The sequence below is a fragment of the Vidua macroura genome, chromosome 1 (genome assembly GCF_024509145.1).
Source record: "Vidua macroura isolate BioBank_ID:100142 chromosome 1, ASM2450914v1, whole genome shotgun sequence".
Taxonomy (NCBI): domain Eukaryota; kingdom Metazoa; phylum Chordata; class Aves; order Passeriformes; family Viduidae; genus Vidua; species Vidua macroura.
The window spans coordinates 101,416,485-101,429,080 of record NC_071571.1 but is presented as its reverse complement, the minus strand read 5'-3'; the positions used below and the strand labels follow the sequence as shown (position 1 = coordinate 101,429,080).

At 39.5% G+C, this 12,596-nt stretch overlaps 1 protein-coding gene across 1 annotated transcript in view; it reads left to right on the top strand.

The window, feature by feature from the left end:
* The first annotated feature begins 1,877 nt into the window (after window positions 1-1,877).
* Window positions 1,878-12,596, top strand: part of CEP192 (centrosomal protein 192) — a 71,306-nt gene continuing 60,587 nt past the window's right edge. The window contains exons 1-9 of the mRNA XM_053977069.1: window positions 1,878-2,032; window positions 3,731-3,781; window positions 4,786-4,932; window positions 5,340-5,551; window positions 6,253-6,351; window positions 7,398-7,538; window positions 7,804-7,961; window positions 8,665-8,815; window positions 12,385-12,568. Coding sequence (XP_053833044.1) covers window positions 1,922-2,032; window positions 3,731-3,781; window positions 4,786-4,932; window positions 5,340-5,551; window positions 6,253-6,351; window positions 7,398-7,538; window positions 7,804-7,961; window positions 8,665-8,815; window positions 12,385-12,568 — 1,254 coding nt within the window. The 5' untranslated portion in view covers window positions 1,878-1,921. The remainder of the gene's footprint in view (window positions 2,033-3,730; window positions 3,782-4,785; window positions 4,933-5,339; window positions 5,552-6,252; window positions 6,352-7,397; window positions 7,539-7,803; window positions 7,962-8,664; window positions 8,816-12,384; window positions 12,569-12,596) is intronic.

Sequence of the window (12,596 nt, the reverse complement as noted above, 5' to 3'; positions counted from 1 at the left end):
GTATCAGGGAATTTCATCCTTTCCTTTTTTCACTCAATATATGACTGGAAAACTGGATCATAGCTTTGAGGCATTGGAGGTGTTCTGATGACTTCAGTACTGATTTGGTCCTGAAATATAAACCAGTTAAATATATATGTATTTGCTTTTGGTGTTTATTGCCACAATAATAATTTTTTCCTCTTCAATCTACTGACTGCATTATTGCTATTTGGAATACAGTGCATGAATTATTTTCTCTTTGCTAATACTTGTCCACTATTGTAGTTATCTTCAGAATAGTCAGTAAATAACACAGTTTGCAGATGAAACATTCCTTAAAAACAAGATGCTGTAACAGTCTTGTGCTCAGTGATACAACAAATGAATGGTATTTAAAAGGTATTGGCACGTGAGCTGCATGACCCAGTTTGTGAGAGGACACTGCAGGATACAAACTGGAAGAAAGTGCTTCTTCTAGTGAGGAGCTCCTTGAGAGGTTGTAGGTCAGGGGTGAAAGTATTGAGCCCTCAAGAGTCTCCATCTGCTGCCGTTCATTTATTTTGCGCAGCCCTCTGACTACAGAGCAGTCATTACTGGTCTATAGCTCCCGCCCAGAGCTCGGTCACTCGTGATGTGCTTTCTACCACATGCCAGGTTCTATTCTGCTCCTTCTACTTCGTAGTCTGGATCTTATCCAACACCCACCGTGTCTCACTTTGAATCATTGGATAGCCTGGGTTGGAAAGGACCTTAAAGACCATCTACTTGCAACCCCCCTGCCATGGACAGGGACATCTTTCCTAGACCCACTTGCCCAGTGTCCCATCCAGCCTGGTCTTGAACATTTCCAGGGATGGGGAATCTACAGCTTCTCTGGGCAACCTGTTTCCGTGTCTCACCACCCTCACAGTAAAGAATTTATTCCTAATATCTAATCTGAACCTATTCTCAGTTTGAATCCATTCCCCTTCTTCTGTCACTACACACCCTTGTAAAAAATGTCTTTCTTGTAGGCTCCCTTCAGGTGCTAGAAGGCCACAATTAGGTCTCAGCCATCTCTTTCCCAAACTGAACAATCTCAATTTTCTTAGCCTTTCCTCATAGGAGTTTCTCAACCTGTCCGTGGATTCCTCCCCCGCCTGCACTGTCGGTCATGCACTTCATCCTCCTAAATCTTTCCCCGACACACATTCTTTCGCACCACAAGGCTCATCTGACAGGGCTCATTAATAGAGTAAATCATTAACGAAGCAAATGCAGTACATCGCAGGTAGCAAATGCAGTACACCGCCGCGCTGAGTGCTTGTTTATTGATCTGCACTATCACAGCGACCTCCGCAGCTTTTCGGATCCGCTATGGAACGCGGTTTCGGCGCGCTCCAAGGGCGCCGCACACACGGCGCTGCGGGCACAGCAACCACACACAATCCCAGAACCAGTTCGGTCGGAAAAGACCTCCGAGATCATCGAGACCGAACATCACCGTGTCACCAAGTGCCACCTCCAGTCCTTCCTTAAACACCTCCAGGGACGGTGACTCCACCATCCCTCTGGCCAGCCCGCTTCAACACCTAATCACCTTTCCTGAGAAGAAATTCCTCCTAATGTCCAACCTAAACCTCCCTTGGTGCAGCTTGAGGTTACATCCTCTCGTCCTGTCGCTTCGCGAGGGCACATGCCGCAGTCAGGCGCGGCAGGAGGGTAATTTCCCGACCCTCAGCGGCCGGCGCGTCTCGGCTCCCGGCTCGGCTCCCCTCCCAGCCCGGCCCCGCCTTTCCCGGCCCCGCCTTTCCCGGCCGTGGGAAGGAGCGCGCACGCGCGGAGCAGCCCCCTGCGCGCGCGACGGGCTCTGGCGGCTGCGCGCGCGGCCGCGGCCCCGCCCCCTGCCCCGCCCCGCCCCGCCGCGTGAGGCGCGCGCGCGCGTGGCGGCCGCGGCGGGATGTTCGTGGCGCGCAGCATCGCCGCGGATCACCGCGACCTCATCCACGATGTGTCCTTCGACTTCCACGGGCGCCGCATGGCCACCTGCTCCAGCGACCAGAGCGTCAAGGTGAGCGGGGAGCCGCCGGGCCTGGTGCTGGGCGTGTGTCGCGGCACCGGGCGTGCGCGGCCTACCGCGCTGCGGCTGGGGCCGGGCTCGGCGCAGCCGAGGGCTCGGTCCGCGGGAGGTCGCGGTGCGGTGTCGGGCCGTGGGGGCGGGAGGCTTTAGCGCCCGGTGCACGTTGTGTTTGTGTGTACGCTAACGCGTGTGTAAACACGGGAGCTCCGCTTCCGACCCAGTGCTGCGGCAGGGAAAGCATTCCCGGCTGCTGTGCCTGCAGCCGTGCCGCTTGTTGAGTTTATTCAGCTGAAAATGTGTGTTTGTTAAAGAATGCTTAGGAAGAACACTATTGTTTCGTAATGTAGTGCCAATAATCTGTAGTTATTATGGGAAGACGGTGAAGTGCCAGTAAGCAAAAAGCCGGAGGGTTCCGTGTGTGCCCTGGCCGACTGGGGAAAGTGTAGAATACCAGAAGCCTTAATTTTTACGGACCTTTAGAGGAAATAAAGTAGCATTTTATGTTTACTTAAACGAAAAGTTGATTGCTTTTTTTCTTTTTTTTTTTGTGTATAGTGAGAAGATGGGCAAATATTCGGGAGTCACGTGGATAGATTTAAGAAATCTAATTTGCAGAGAGCAGACATGTTTGTTATTAAATCCAGATAAATGATTGAGAAAGTAACTTTTTTTGTAGAAAGCTGTTTCATGTGTAGATTAGACTTAAAAACAAGGAAGCAGCCCCATCTCCCTGACCACAGACTAAAAAGCAAATAACAAACCACAATAAAATGGTCTCCCTCAGAAAGTAAGCCAAATCCATGGGGATCTTTGATTTGGACTGACTACCTAGGGTGTGCAGTTCTTAAAAAAGGTGCCAGGAGGTAGGCTGAACACAGAAACTGCTCTTTAGCAGTGTAATGTTACTTTCCAGTCATAACTGAATCTTTTATGAGACTGTTCAGAAGTTTTCCTCCAACCAGAGGAACAACATGACCCAGGTTGTGTTAGAGAGCCAGAGTGGCAGGCTTGAAGTGACTTTCAGTACAGCTTTAAAGTGAATGAGTGACAAGTAGGAGTGAGTGTCAGGTGGTGTCTTTCATTTGGTTATGTTCATGACTTTCTACATAATTTTTCAGTAAAAAACTCTTAAGTATAAAAATGTGTGGGAAATCAAGAGAGGGGAAGGTTCAGTGACTTGCATGTGGTTAAAAATCAAGGCAGAAATCTCATAAAAAGAAACAAGATCTGTTCCCCCAGTACCCTGATGTATATTTTACTGTCCTACTCTGCTTTTGGGCTGAGTGCTGGGACCCAACCAGAGCTGAGCACGTGAGGATGCTGGGGGCTCTAGAATGAAACAGAATGGTGTACTCTTGGAACAAAGTGAATGAACTATTGGGCATTGTAATAATTTATCTTCTATGTAATTTACTGTTTAAAAAGATCTAGAAGTCATACAACAGTGGGTTTTGCAGCCTCTTCTCCCTGCTTGTAGTAAGGATAGTTTCATGGTGGAGTAAAGTGCAATTTTGTACTGAACCAGATACAGTATCCTGAATGAAAATGTTTAGTGGGGATGTGTGTGTATGTTTTTGTTTTATATATATATATACTTTTAAAGTATCTTTTAAAGTAAAAGTATCTTTTAAAGTAAAGTCAGTAAGGTTTATTTATAAATTGTATGATTGTATTTTGATTTCTCAATAGGTCTGGGACAAAAGTGAAAATGGAGATTGGCATTGCACTGCCAGCTGGAAGGTTTGTATTTGTAAAAATTACACAGACGTAATCATCATTTCTCCTTTGTTTTTGGAGAAACATGCTTCATTTCTGCTGAATTTTAGAGCAGAAATGCTTTTGGTTTGATGTAGATTCTGTCTGTCTTGTGTGAAATACTTTTTCTTTGCTTTTATGAAACATCTCTAGTGCCTCTCACTTAAAGCAGGTGCTAACATGCAGTCTGCTCTTGTTAGTACCTACTTATGTTGGCAGACTAGTATCAGTAAACATTATCAGTGACTGGTGTTCAAGGAATAGAAAACAGTACCTTAATTTTTAATTCAATATTTCCTTTTGCATATAGTAACACTTAAAAAAAAATAAAAGGGGGGAAAATTAAATGGAAGATGTCTGGCTGTTAAATGTTACATCATCTGACCTCTGCTTTTTGTTCTCCAAAACCTTTCTGAGAACTGTGTCATATAGAGGCTCTGCTTCATCTGGATAATTAGTGCATTCAGCTTCTGATTTGTTCTTAAACTTATGTTTAATAGGACCACAGTGCATTCATTCCTGTAAATGGCAATGCAAGGGAGGCTTTTGAATTCCCCTTATCTAAGACAGGAATATTGACTAGGTATGAAAGAGGAACTTCATAATACAAGGAAGATTAAAAATGCTTTGCAAGTGCTTTTGAAAAGTACAGGCAAGCTAGAAGTGAACATGGTAATGGCTGAAATTTGAGAACAAAACTCTACTTTTTGCATCAAAGCAGAATCATAGTTTGGAACTTAAAGTAGTAATAAATAATGCCTTGAAATATGCTTGTAATAATTGCATTTTGAATTAGAGCAACAACTTTGCAGTGATGGTTGGAATAAAGAATTGCAACAGCTGCTGTGTAATTTTGTATAAAAGAACATAGGTTTCAGAGTGTTACTACTTCCTAGAATTCTCTTCTTCAGAAAGTCATGAAAATATATGCTTCCTTGGCCTAACACAGTAAGTTTGCTTCTCTGCAGTGTTCTGATGTTATCTTGCAGACACATAGTGGATCAGTGTGGCGTGTGACATGGGCCCATCCTGAATTTGGGCAGGTCCTGGCTTCCTGCTCGTTTGATAGAACAGCAGCTGTATGGGAAGAAATAGTGGGAGAGTCAAATGATAAACTCCGAGGCCAGAGTCACTGGGTGAGACTTCTTTTCTGTAGCTATAAAGTTTCTGATTTTGGTTATGTTTTGTTAATTTGTGGCAACATTCCAACACAAAGTAAGTATTTTTAAAACATTTGAGGAAAACAGCTAACTGGCTACATTCAGGACAGTTTGTGTCACTATTATTGGTGTTTCATAATAAATGTTCCCTGGCAAACAACTTGCAGACATGAATTCCCACCTAGTAGAGTTAAAGTTGGGTTTTTCTTTGACAAGAGATATTTTGAAACAACACTGGCTGTTCTTGCTCATCTTTCAAACAATAGAAGAGCTGAGGGGGGAATTTTTTTGGTGGAAGATGTAAGCAATCCTTTGAAATTATGTTGTCAGACTTTGATTAGCCTTCCTTAGGTAATAAATTATTGATGGAAATTTCTTTGCAGGTCAAGAGGACTACTCTAGTAGACAGTAGAACATCTGTTACAGATGTGAAGTTCGCTCCCAAGCACATGGGGCTTATGTTAGCAACCTGTTCAGCAGATGGAGTTGTAAGGATCTATGAAGCTCCAGATGTGATGAATCTCAGCCAGTGGTCACTGCAGCATGAAATCTCATGTAAGCTCAGCTGCAGTTGTATTTCTTGGAATCCTTCAAGGTATGTTACTAAAACATTTGCTTTATGACTGTAACAGGAAGGGAAAAACCATTCAAAGCTGAACTGCTTTAATTTCTATTTGTCCAGAAGCACTTAATGGCTTTCCCTGTGGACACAGTGTTGTGTCCTACTGATCCAGTTACTCTTTTATGCATTAGCACTAGTCTGTGCTGAAGGTTCAGCATACAGGAATTTACTTTAATGCATGGGATAGGATAAAAGTTGATTTAAAAACTAGAATTCGTCTACGTTTAGCTTATGTGCTGTATCTTCGAAAACCTGAATAAAATATCACTAAATCAATAATTAAAAGCACTGCAAAGAATGCAGACTCTGCCATGAAACTTATGGCAAATACTAGACTGCAGATGCAGTCTATTATAGAAAGTCCATTCTGCTCTCTGAGAACATCATCTTGAATTGCTAAATAATGTTGTCTAATGATTTCACCTTAATGAGTGTATAAAGTGGGCTTTTGAAACAACAGAGTGAAGATAGTGGTAACTGTGAATAGCATTTAACTCCTGTTTATTTGTGATTTTTTTCCTTGTGATGTTTTGTGGTGTTGTTTTGTAATGTTTGAAATTTAACAAATGTCTTGGTGTACTTTCCGTGGAAAATACTATATATAAATATTATATATCTACATATCTAGATAGATATAATATGTAAATGTAATAATATTTGTTTTCACCTTTTAGCTCTCGAGCACATTCTCCAATGATTGCTGTAGGAAGTGATGACAACAGTCCAAATATACTGGCTAAGGTTCAAATTTATGAATATAATGAAAATACCAGGTATGCTAAATAACAATATATAATGTTTGTGGGATCATGAAGTTGTTTATAATATATGACCTTTTATTCCTATTATTAGATGTGGACTAGTAAATAATAATGCCTTAATTTTGTCTCTGATCCATTGGGTAGGAGAAGAGAGGGAGGCCTCAGAATGGTAACTGATGTTAACAGAAATTATACTGATAATTTTATTCTGTCAGTGCAGAAATGTCAGTGTTCTTACCAGCATTTTAAAGGGAGAGTTGTTGTTTCAGTGTCTACTAAATTATAGGTTTAATTTTGCACAAGGAGTTAACAGTTGAAATTTAAATTGTGTGGCACCGGGCATTGTTTTGTTCAAAGCCACCTTACAATGATTTTAAAGGCACAATTACAATGACAGAAAGTGCTGTGAATTGCTCATGGTCTGTCAAAGTTCAGATTGTATAGTCAAGAGTTCACAGAACCAGAAGAGGCTAGTAAGTTTGTGCACCACCACTTCCAGTTAAATGATAACAGAGGAATTGTGTTTGATTGGGAGTGACTGATGTGGGAAAGGAGCCAGAGTGTTCTGTGGATTTTATGCCCAGCTTCAGGCAGTGCTCTCCATGCATTAACAATAAAGTTACTGTAACTTACGGAGAAAATGGACTATGTGTTTGTCATATAGCAGAGGAGGCAGACAGCAGTCTGCTTAAAAGCATGGAAAATTTAGTGAGTTACTGAGATGCAAATTCCCTTTAGATTTGTGCATGGAATATTTATTTTTATTTCCCTTTTCCAATTGCAGACAAAAATGTTCTTTGTACTGCAATTCTTGCTTTGTTGTATGACTTACAATACTGTAGCATACTGTACTTAGTGGCTACTGTATCTGATAGATTTAATTTCTGAAGAAATCTGCTTGAAATTATTGCCTAAATTTATGTTAAAAAAAGATTTATTTTTGGAAGTCTTATCGTGTATACTTAACCTTTTTTCCCGTTTCCACTATATCTGGTTTATATAATTTGCATCACTGGCAATTTTCATGGCATTAAAGGTTAATTTCTTGCACTGTACAGGAAATATGCAAAAGCAGAAGCTCTGATGACAGTCACAGATCCTGTACATGATATTGCATTTGCTCCAAATCTGGGAAGATCCTTCCACATCTTAGCTGTAGCAACCAAAGACGTACGAATTTTCACACTAAAACCTCTAAGGTGAGCTTAAGAGGAAGATGATTTTGTGTGATCTGATGCTTACTATACAGTCTTGTTCAAATTGTCTCTGCAACGCGAAAGTAATAATGTATGCAGGATTGTTTTTAACAACCTGATTTTTAAGGTGATAAGATTGTGAGCAAGTCTATAATTTTGTTTGAATACCTAATCTAATAACAGTTGTTATTAGAAAGATGTAGTTTATCATGTTCAAGCCTAGACCTTTGAACAGTTGTGTGCAGAACTGTCACTTTTCTCTTAACAGGAAAGAATTGACTTCATCAGGAGGATTAACAAAATTTGAAATTCATATTGTGGCACAGTTTGATAATCACAACTCCCAGGTGTGGCGAGTGAGCTGGAATATTACAGGCACGGTGCTTGCCTCCTCTGGTGATGATGGCTGTGTTAGGCTCTGGAAGGGTAAGGTCACCCACTTGAAACACATTAACTTTGTAATCTGCTGAATATACTTGAGAAATTCTACTCAAAATATAATTTTGGAGTGAGTGTCCATTTTAGATTTGTGAAAGAGATATTTTTTCTATATTTCTGTTTAAAAAAACAGAATTCAGAAATAATTTCTGTGCTGAAATACTTGCATGATTTAGGCTGCTGGGAATAGTTACCATACCCTGAAATTGTTTCACCAGGCTAGAGCTACATATAGTTGTCATTTTAAAAAGTAAGATAGATCTTTTCCTGCTACTAAACCTAGAAAATCTACATTCAGTCACAATGTTCAGGCAAATGGCTTTTTTTCTGTTTACATTTTTAAGAGAAAACAAACGAATACATGCACCCCCTTCATCACCCAAGCAAACAAAAAAAAAAAAAACCAAAAAACAAACCGAAATCCCCACAACAACAACAACTTATTGGCAGTTACCTTACACATTCTTGTTTGTTCCTCAGTATTGTAATAGTGGAAACTGAGTTTTAAATTATGGACAGGCAGAGAATATCAGGCAGCTAAAGGGCCAGATCCTCAGCTGTTTGGAATTTATATATTGGTATTGCAGGTCAGTTCTGATTCACACCAGATGTAGGGCAGTTGAAACATATTTGTAGGGAAAGCTGAGCTTCAGAAGAGAAACTAACAGTTTCTATATATCTGTGTTTGCAGCTAATTACATGGACAACTGGAAGTGTACTGGTATACTGAAAGGTAATGGGAGTCCAGTGAATGGTAGTTCTCAGCAGGGAATTTTTAATGCCTCTCTAGGTTCCGCCAATACAAGTCTGCAGAATTCACTAAATGGATCATCTGCCAGCAGGTAGGTGAAGTAGTAGAGAGACTGATTTTCAGTAAATAGTCTTTTCTCTGAATCTTCATTTCATTTAGCTCTCATATTTTTAAAGTGCAATGTCATTTATTGCATGAGTACTTACTTCTATAAGCTCCTCTGGTTTTGCTCTGTGGTTCGTCTATTATGCCAGTGTTAAGAGGAAAATGAACAAAACAGTAAGTCATACTGAATCAGTCTGTATAAAGAGCAGTGTAAATAACTATTTTCATTTTTAGTCCTTTCATGTTATTAAAAACAACATTTCTGAAATAGTTTTGAAGGAGAAGCTTCATCCTACTGGTGGGTAACTGCCCTTTTGTTTTAGATACATGTTTAAAAGTAAAGCAAAAATACCAGCAACAAATTCAGTTTTTCTCTGGGATAATGTAGCAGAAGGGAATGAAAAAAAGCTCCTTCAAAACATACGGTTTCAACAATCAAGTATTAGTGTTAGTTTACTTGGTTTTTGCAGGTGTGTAGCATCAATTGAATAAAAGTTCTGTGGTTTTTAAAACTTTCCTCATATGGCATTCATATTGTAGATAATTTGCCTTAATCTCTGTTAGGTTTTTGTTGTGTAATAGCTGCTGTTTAGTGGGTAAATTTTACTGCCTCTTCTGAAAAAAAAATTTCATTTGTGCACACTGAAATGTAGAAATATGCTGTCTTGCATCTGTATGGTACAGTGTGTACCATCAGCTTTACAGAATTTTAAGTCCTATACAAGGATGAGATGTGGCCAGATTCTATAGCAGCAATTTCCAAGTTTTGTGGCCACCTTTGTTTCAAATGCCTTGAGATAGCTTCCCTTGCATGTGCAGCTACTCATGAGAGGTTTTTTTTTTTTTCAGTTTGGAATGCTTATCAGTAAAGTTTGCTTTTGGAGAGTAGCACCAGCCTGCCCCCTCTTGCCCTTTGAACAGTCAGTCCTGAATGGCAGTTCAAGATCCCCAACCCTGTTGAGCAGAGAACAGGTTTCACATTTTCCTCACAAGATAAATGTGAACACAAGAGGTGATAATAGGCCTGGTCCCTACAAGAAAGGGCAGCAAAATGATATTGGTCATGGTTCCAGGTTCTACTTGCAGTGTAGCGAATTAAATGCAGCCCTGCCTTGGAAATGGTATATCCAGAGCTGTGTGGCTGTATTTGCTTGAGCTCCTGTGGGGAAATGCAGGTTGTCTTACAGCTCTTTAGCATAGGGTGTGGTTTCACAATCTCCTTATCTAAGACTGTGCTGCCACCAAGACTAACCCATCCCACTGGTGTCTCTTCTCCTGTCCCTGAACTTGGTGCTAAGTCATTGTGCAACTGAAACTTCTAGCATTATTTCTATTCCCTTCATTGCTCTGTATTTTGGAAGGTGTTTTGTTTTGGTTTTTAATAAATTATTCTTGCCTCTGATTTGTACGACAATGTTATTTCCAGAATTAAGTCAGTGGCTGTGGAATTTTGGGACATATGGTGTCTTGTCCTAGGATTGAGTCTTATAATAAAAGCTACACAGTTTTCTACATGCTTTCTTTTGTAGTGATATTGGCCTGAGTTGTGTAAGCACAGTTGCTAACTTCTGTGTTAGTGTTAACATGCTGATAAAGATTTATGCATTGGCATTTGACTAAGTAGATATCCTACACAGAGCTTATTTTGTCTCTGTCTGTACTTGCTATGTTTCATGTCTATGCATTTAAACACTTAAAACAGCTATAGAACAGGCAGATCTGGAATAGGCTACAAAAGCACTATGGCCAAACTGGATTTATATTCAAAACAAATTTCAGAACATGCGGTGTAGATTGTTAGGAAATAAACCAGTAAGGCTGTATTATTATGTTGATGTAATTGTGTGTCTACATTTATGATACAATTTCCATTCTCCATTTGTATTATGTCCTTTTTAACAGAAAGCAGAGCTGATACCAAGCTAACTCTGGAGTAACTTTGGTGTTTTGCTGCTTGTTGCATGCACACAGGAATGGAAAACGAACTCCTTTTTCCCCTTCCCCAACGCCGTTTGACCTCTCCCAAGACACCAGCAGCCTGCTAACTACTAAATACTGTTCAAAAAGCCTTTTTAAAACACGTTGTGTGCGTTTTTTGTACTAGCCTGCACAGTTTGATACTGATGGAATGCCCGATAGAAAAATATTTGGAGAGGCATCTTGTTTGGAAAAAAAAACATAAACAACCCACCCAAACCCCAAAACTTCCATCAGAACGTATTTTTGAAAGCTTGTAAAATTAAAAGATAGTTCATGATCAAAACCAAGAATTTTTGTCCTTGATTGGGATGGGAGGAGGGAGACGACCATTACAATAACTTTCATTAAAATTGTTTTGAGAACCAATTTGTTTTGCATTTCAGAGTGTTCAGCATTTGATTAAGATTTCTAAACATTACAAGGTTGTAACTGCTTTGTAATATATGCAACTGATAGTTCTGAAGGAGTAAGAAAACTGTTTTGACAATTGTACAGATGATGGCTTTTAATGGTTTGGTATTGCTTCATTTTTATTCTTTAGTATGACTTCAAATAAATGTTTTGTAAGTACTGTCATACTTCCTTCATCCTAAAAGAAGTACTTTTCCTGTTACGTATTTGTACATCCCTACGGTAATAGTTATAATTGCATAGAGTACTTAAATTCTCTAAACACAGTATTCTTGAAAATTGCAAACACTTTAGCCATACAGAGATATAAACCAAAATGCAGTTTGTTGTTAATTGTCCCATAATTTCATTAATAAACTGTTAGCTGTTCTTTGATGTAAGTCCACAGAATTGTAAACAAGACAGAAAACAATTATACTAAAATGCACAAGTGTTACGGGTAAGTTCTAATAAAAACAGCAGCAAGATGACGTGAGTGGCATAATTCTGAATCTTGCATTCACCAGGAATCTTGAATTTACACTGAGGATTTTGCAGAAATATGTAAATACATACAAAGACTGTATTTCATTCAAAGAAGTTATTCTCTGTAAATGTATATCATTAATGTAAAAAGTGATGATTTGCGTCTATTCTAGAAATGCTGTAAAGTTAATCTGAATTAGATGCATATGCAGCAAATGTACTTTGATAATATTTAATGTATATTTTGTGTCACAAACAAAGCATTACTGAAAGCTGTTAACAAATCACAGAAATTCTGGGAGAATGAAAGCCTGTTAATAGCTGTACTCCACCACCCTTTTGACTTCCAAAGCAATCCATTCTTTTGTAAAAATGTATGCTAGGATTATGACTATGGTTTTATTTTCAATGAATTTCAGTGGAAAAGACTGTTATTTTACTTTAAAGAAGAGTTTCCAGATTTGTCTTGTTTTGAATTACAAGTCTTGATTTCTGCTATTATGTTCTATTGGTTTTGGCATGGATATACTAAAGCCTTTTTTTTTTTCCAGCATGTCTTTTCTCCCCTTTGGTTCTCCTTGTATTTACTACCTTTCTCTTCTTTTCTTGTTTTGTTGGTTTTTTTTTGTTTGTTTGTTTTTTTTTGTTTGGTTTTTTTTTTGTTGTTTTGGTGTTTTGTTCCTTTCTTAATTGTTTCAGGTATTTCTTTCCCCCTCTGGATTCCCCACGGGCTGGATCAAGATGGTCCAGTCATGCCCAGCTCCTTCCTCCTCCTCCTCTGATAGAGCAGTCTTGTGATGCTGACACTGCCAACCTCCAGTATCCTCACCCTCGCAGACGATGTGTATCTCGGCCTCTTAATCTTTTACCTGAGAATGAAGGGGTTTAATGTGTTACTTTAAATGAATTCT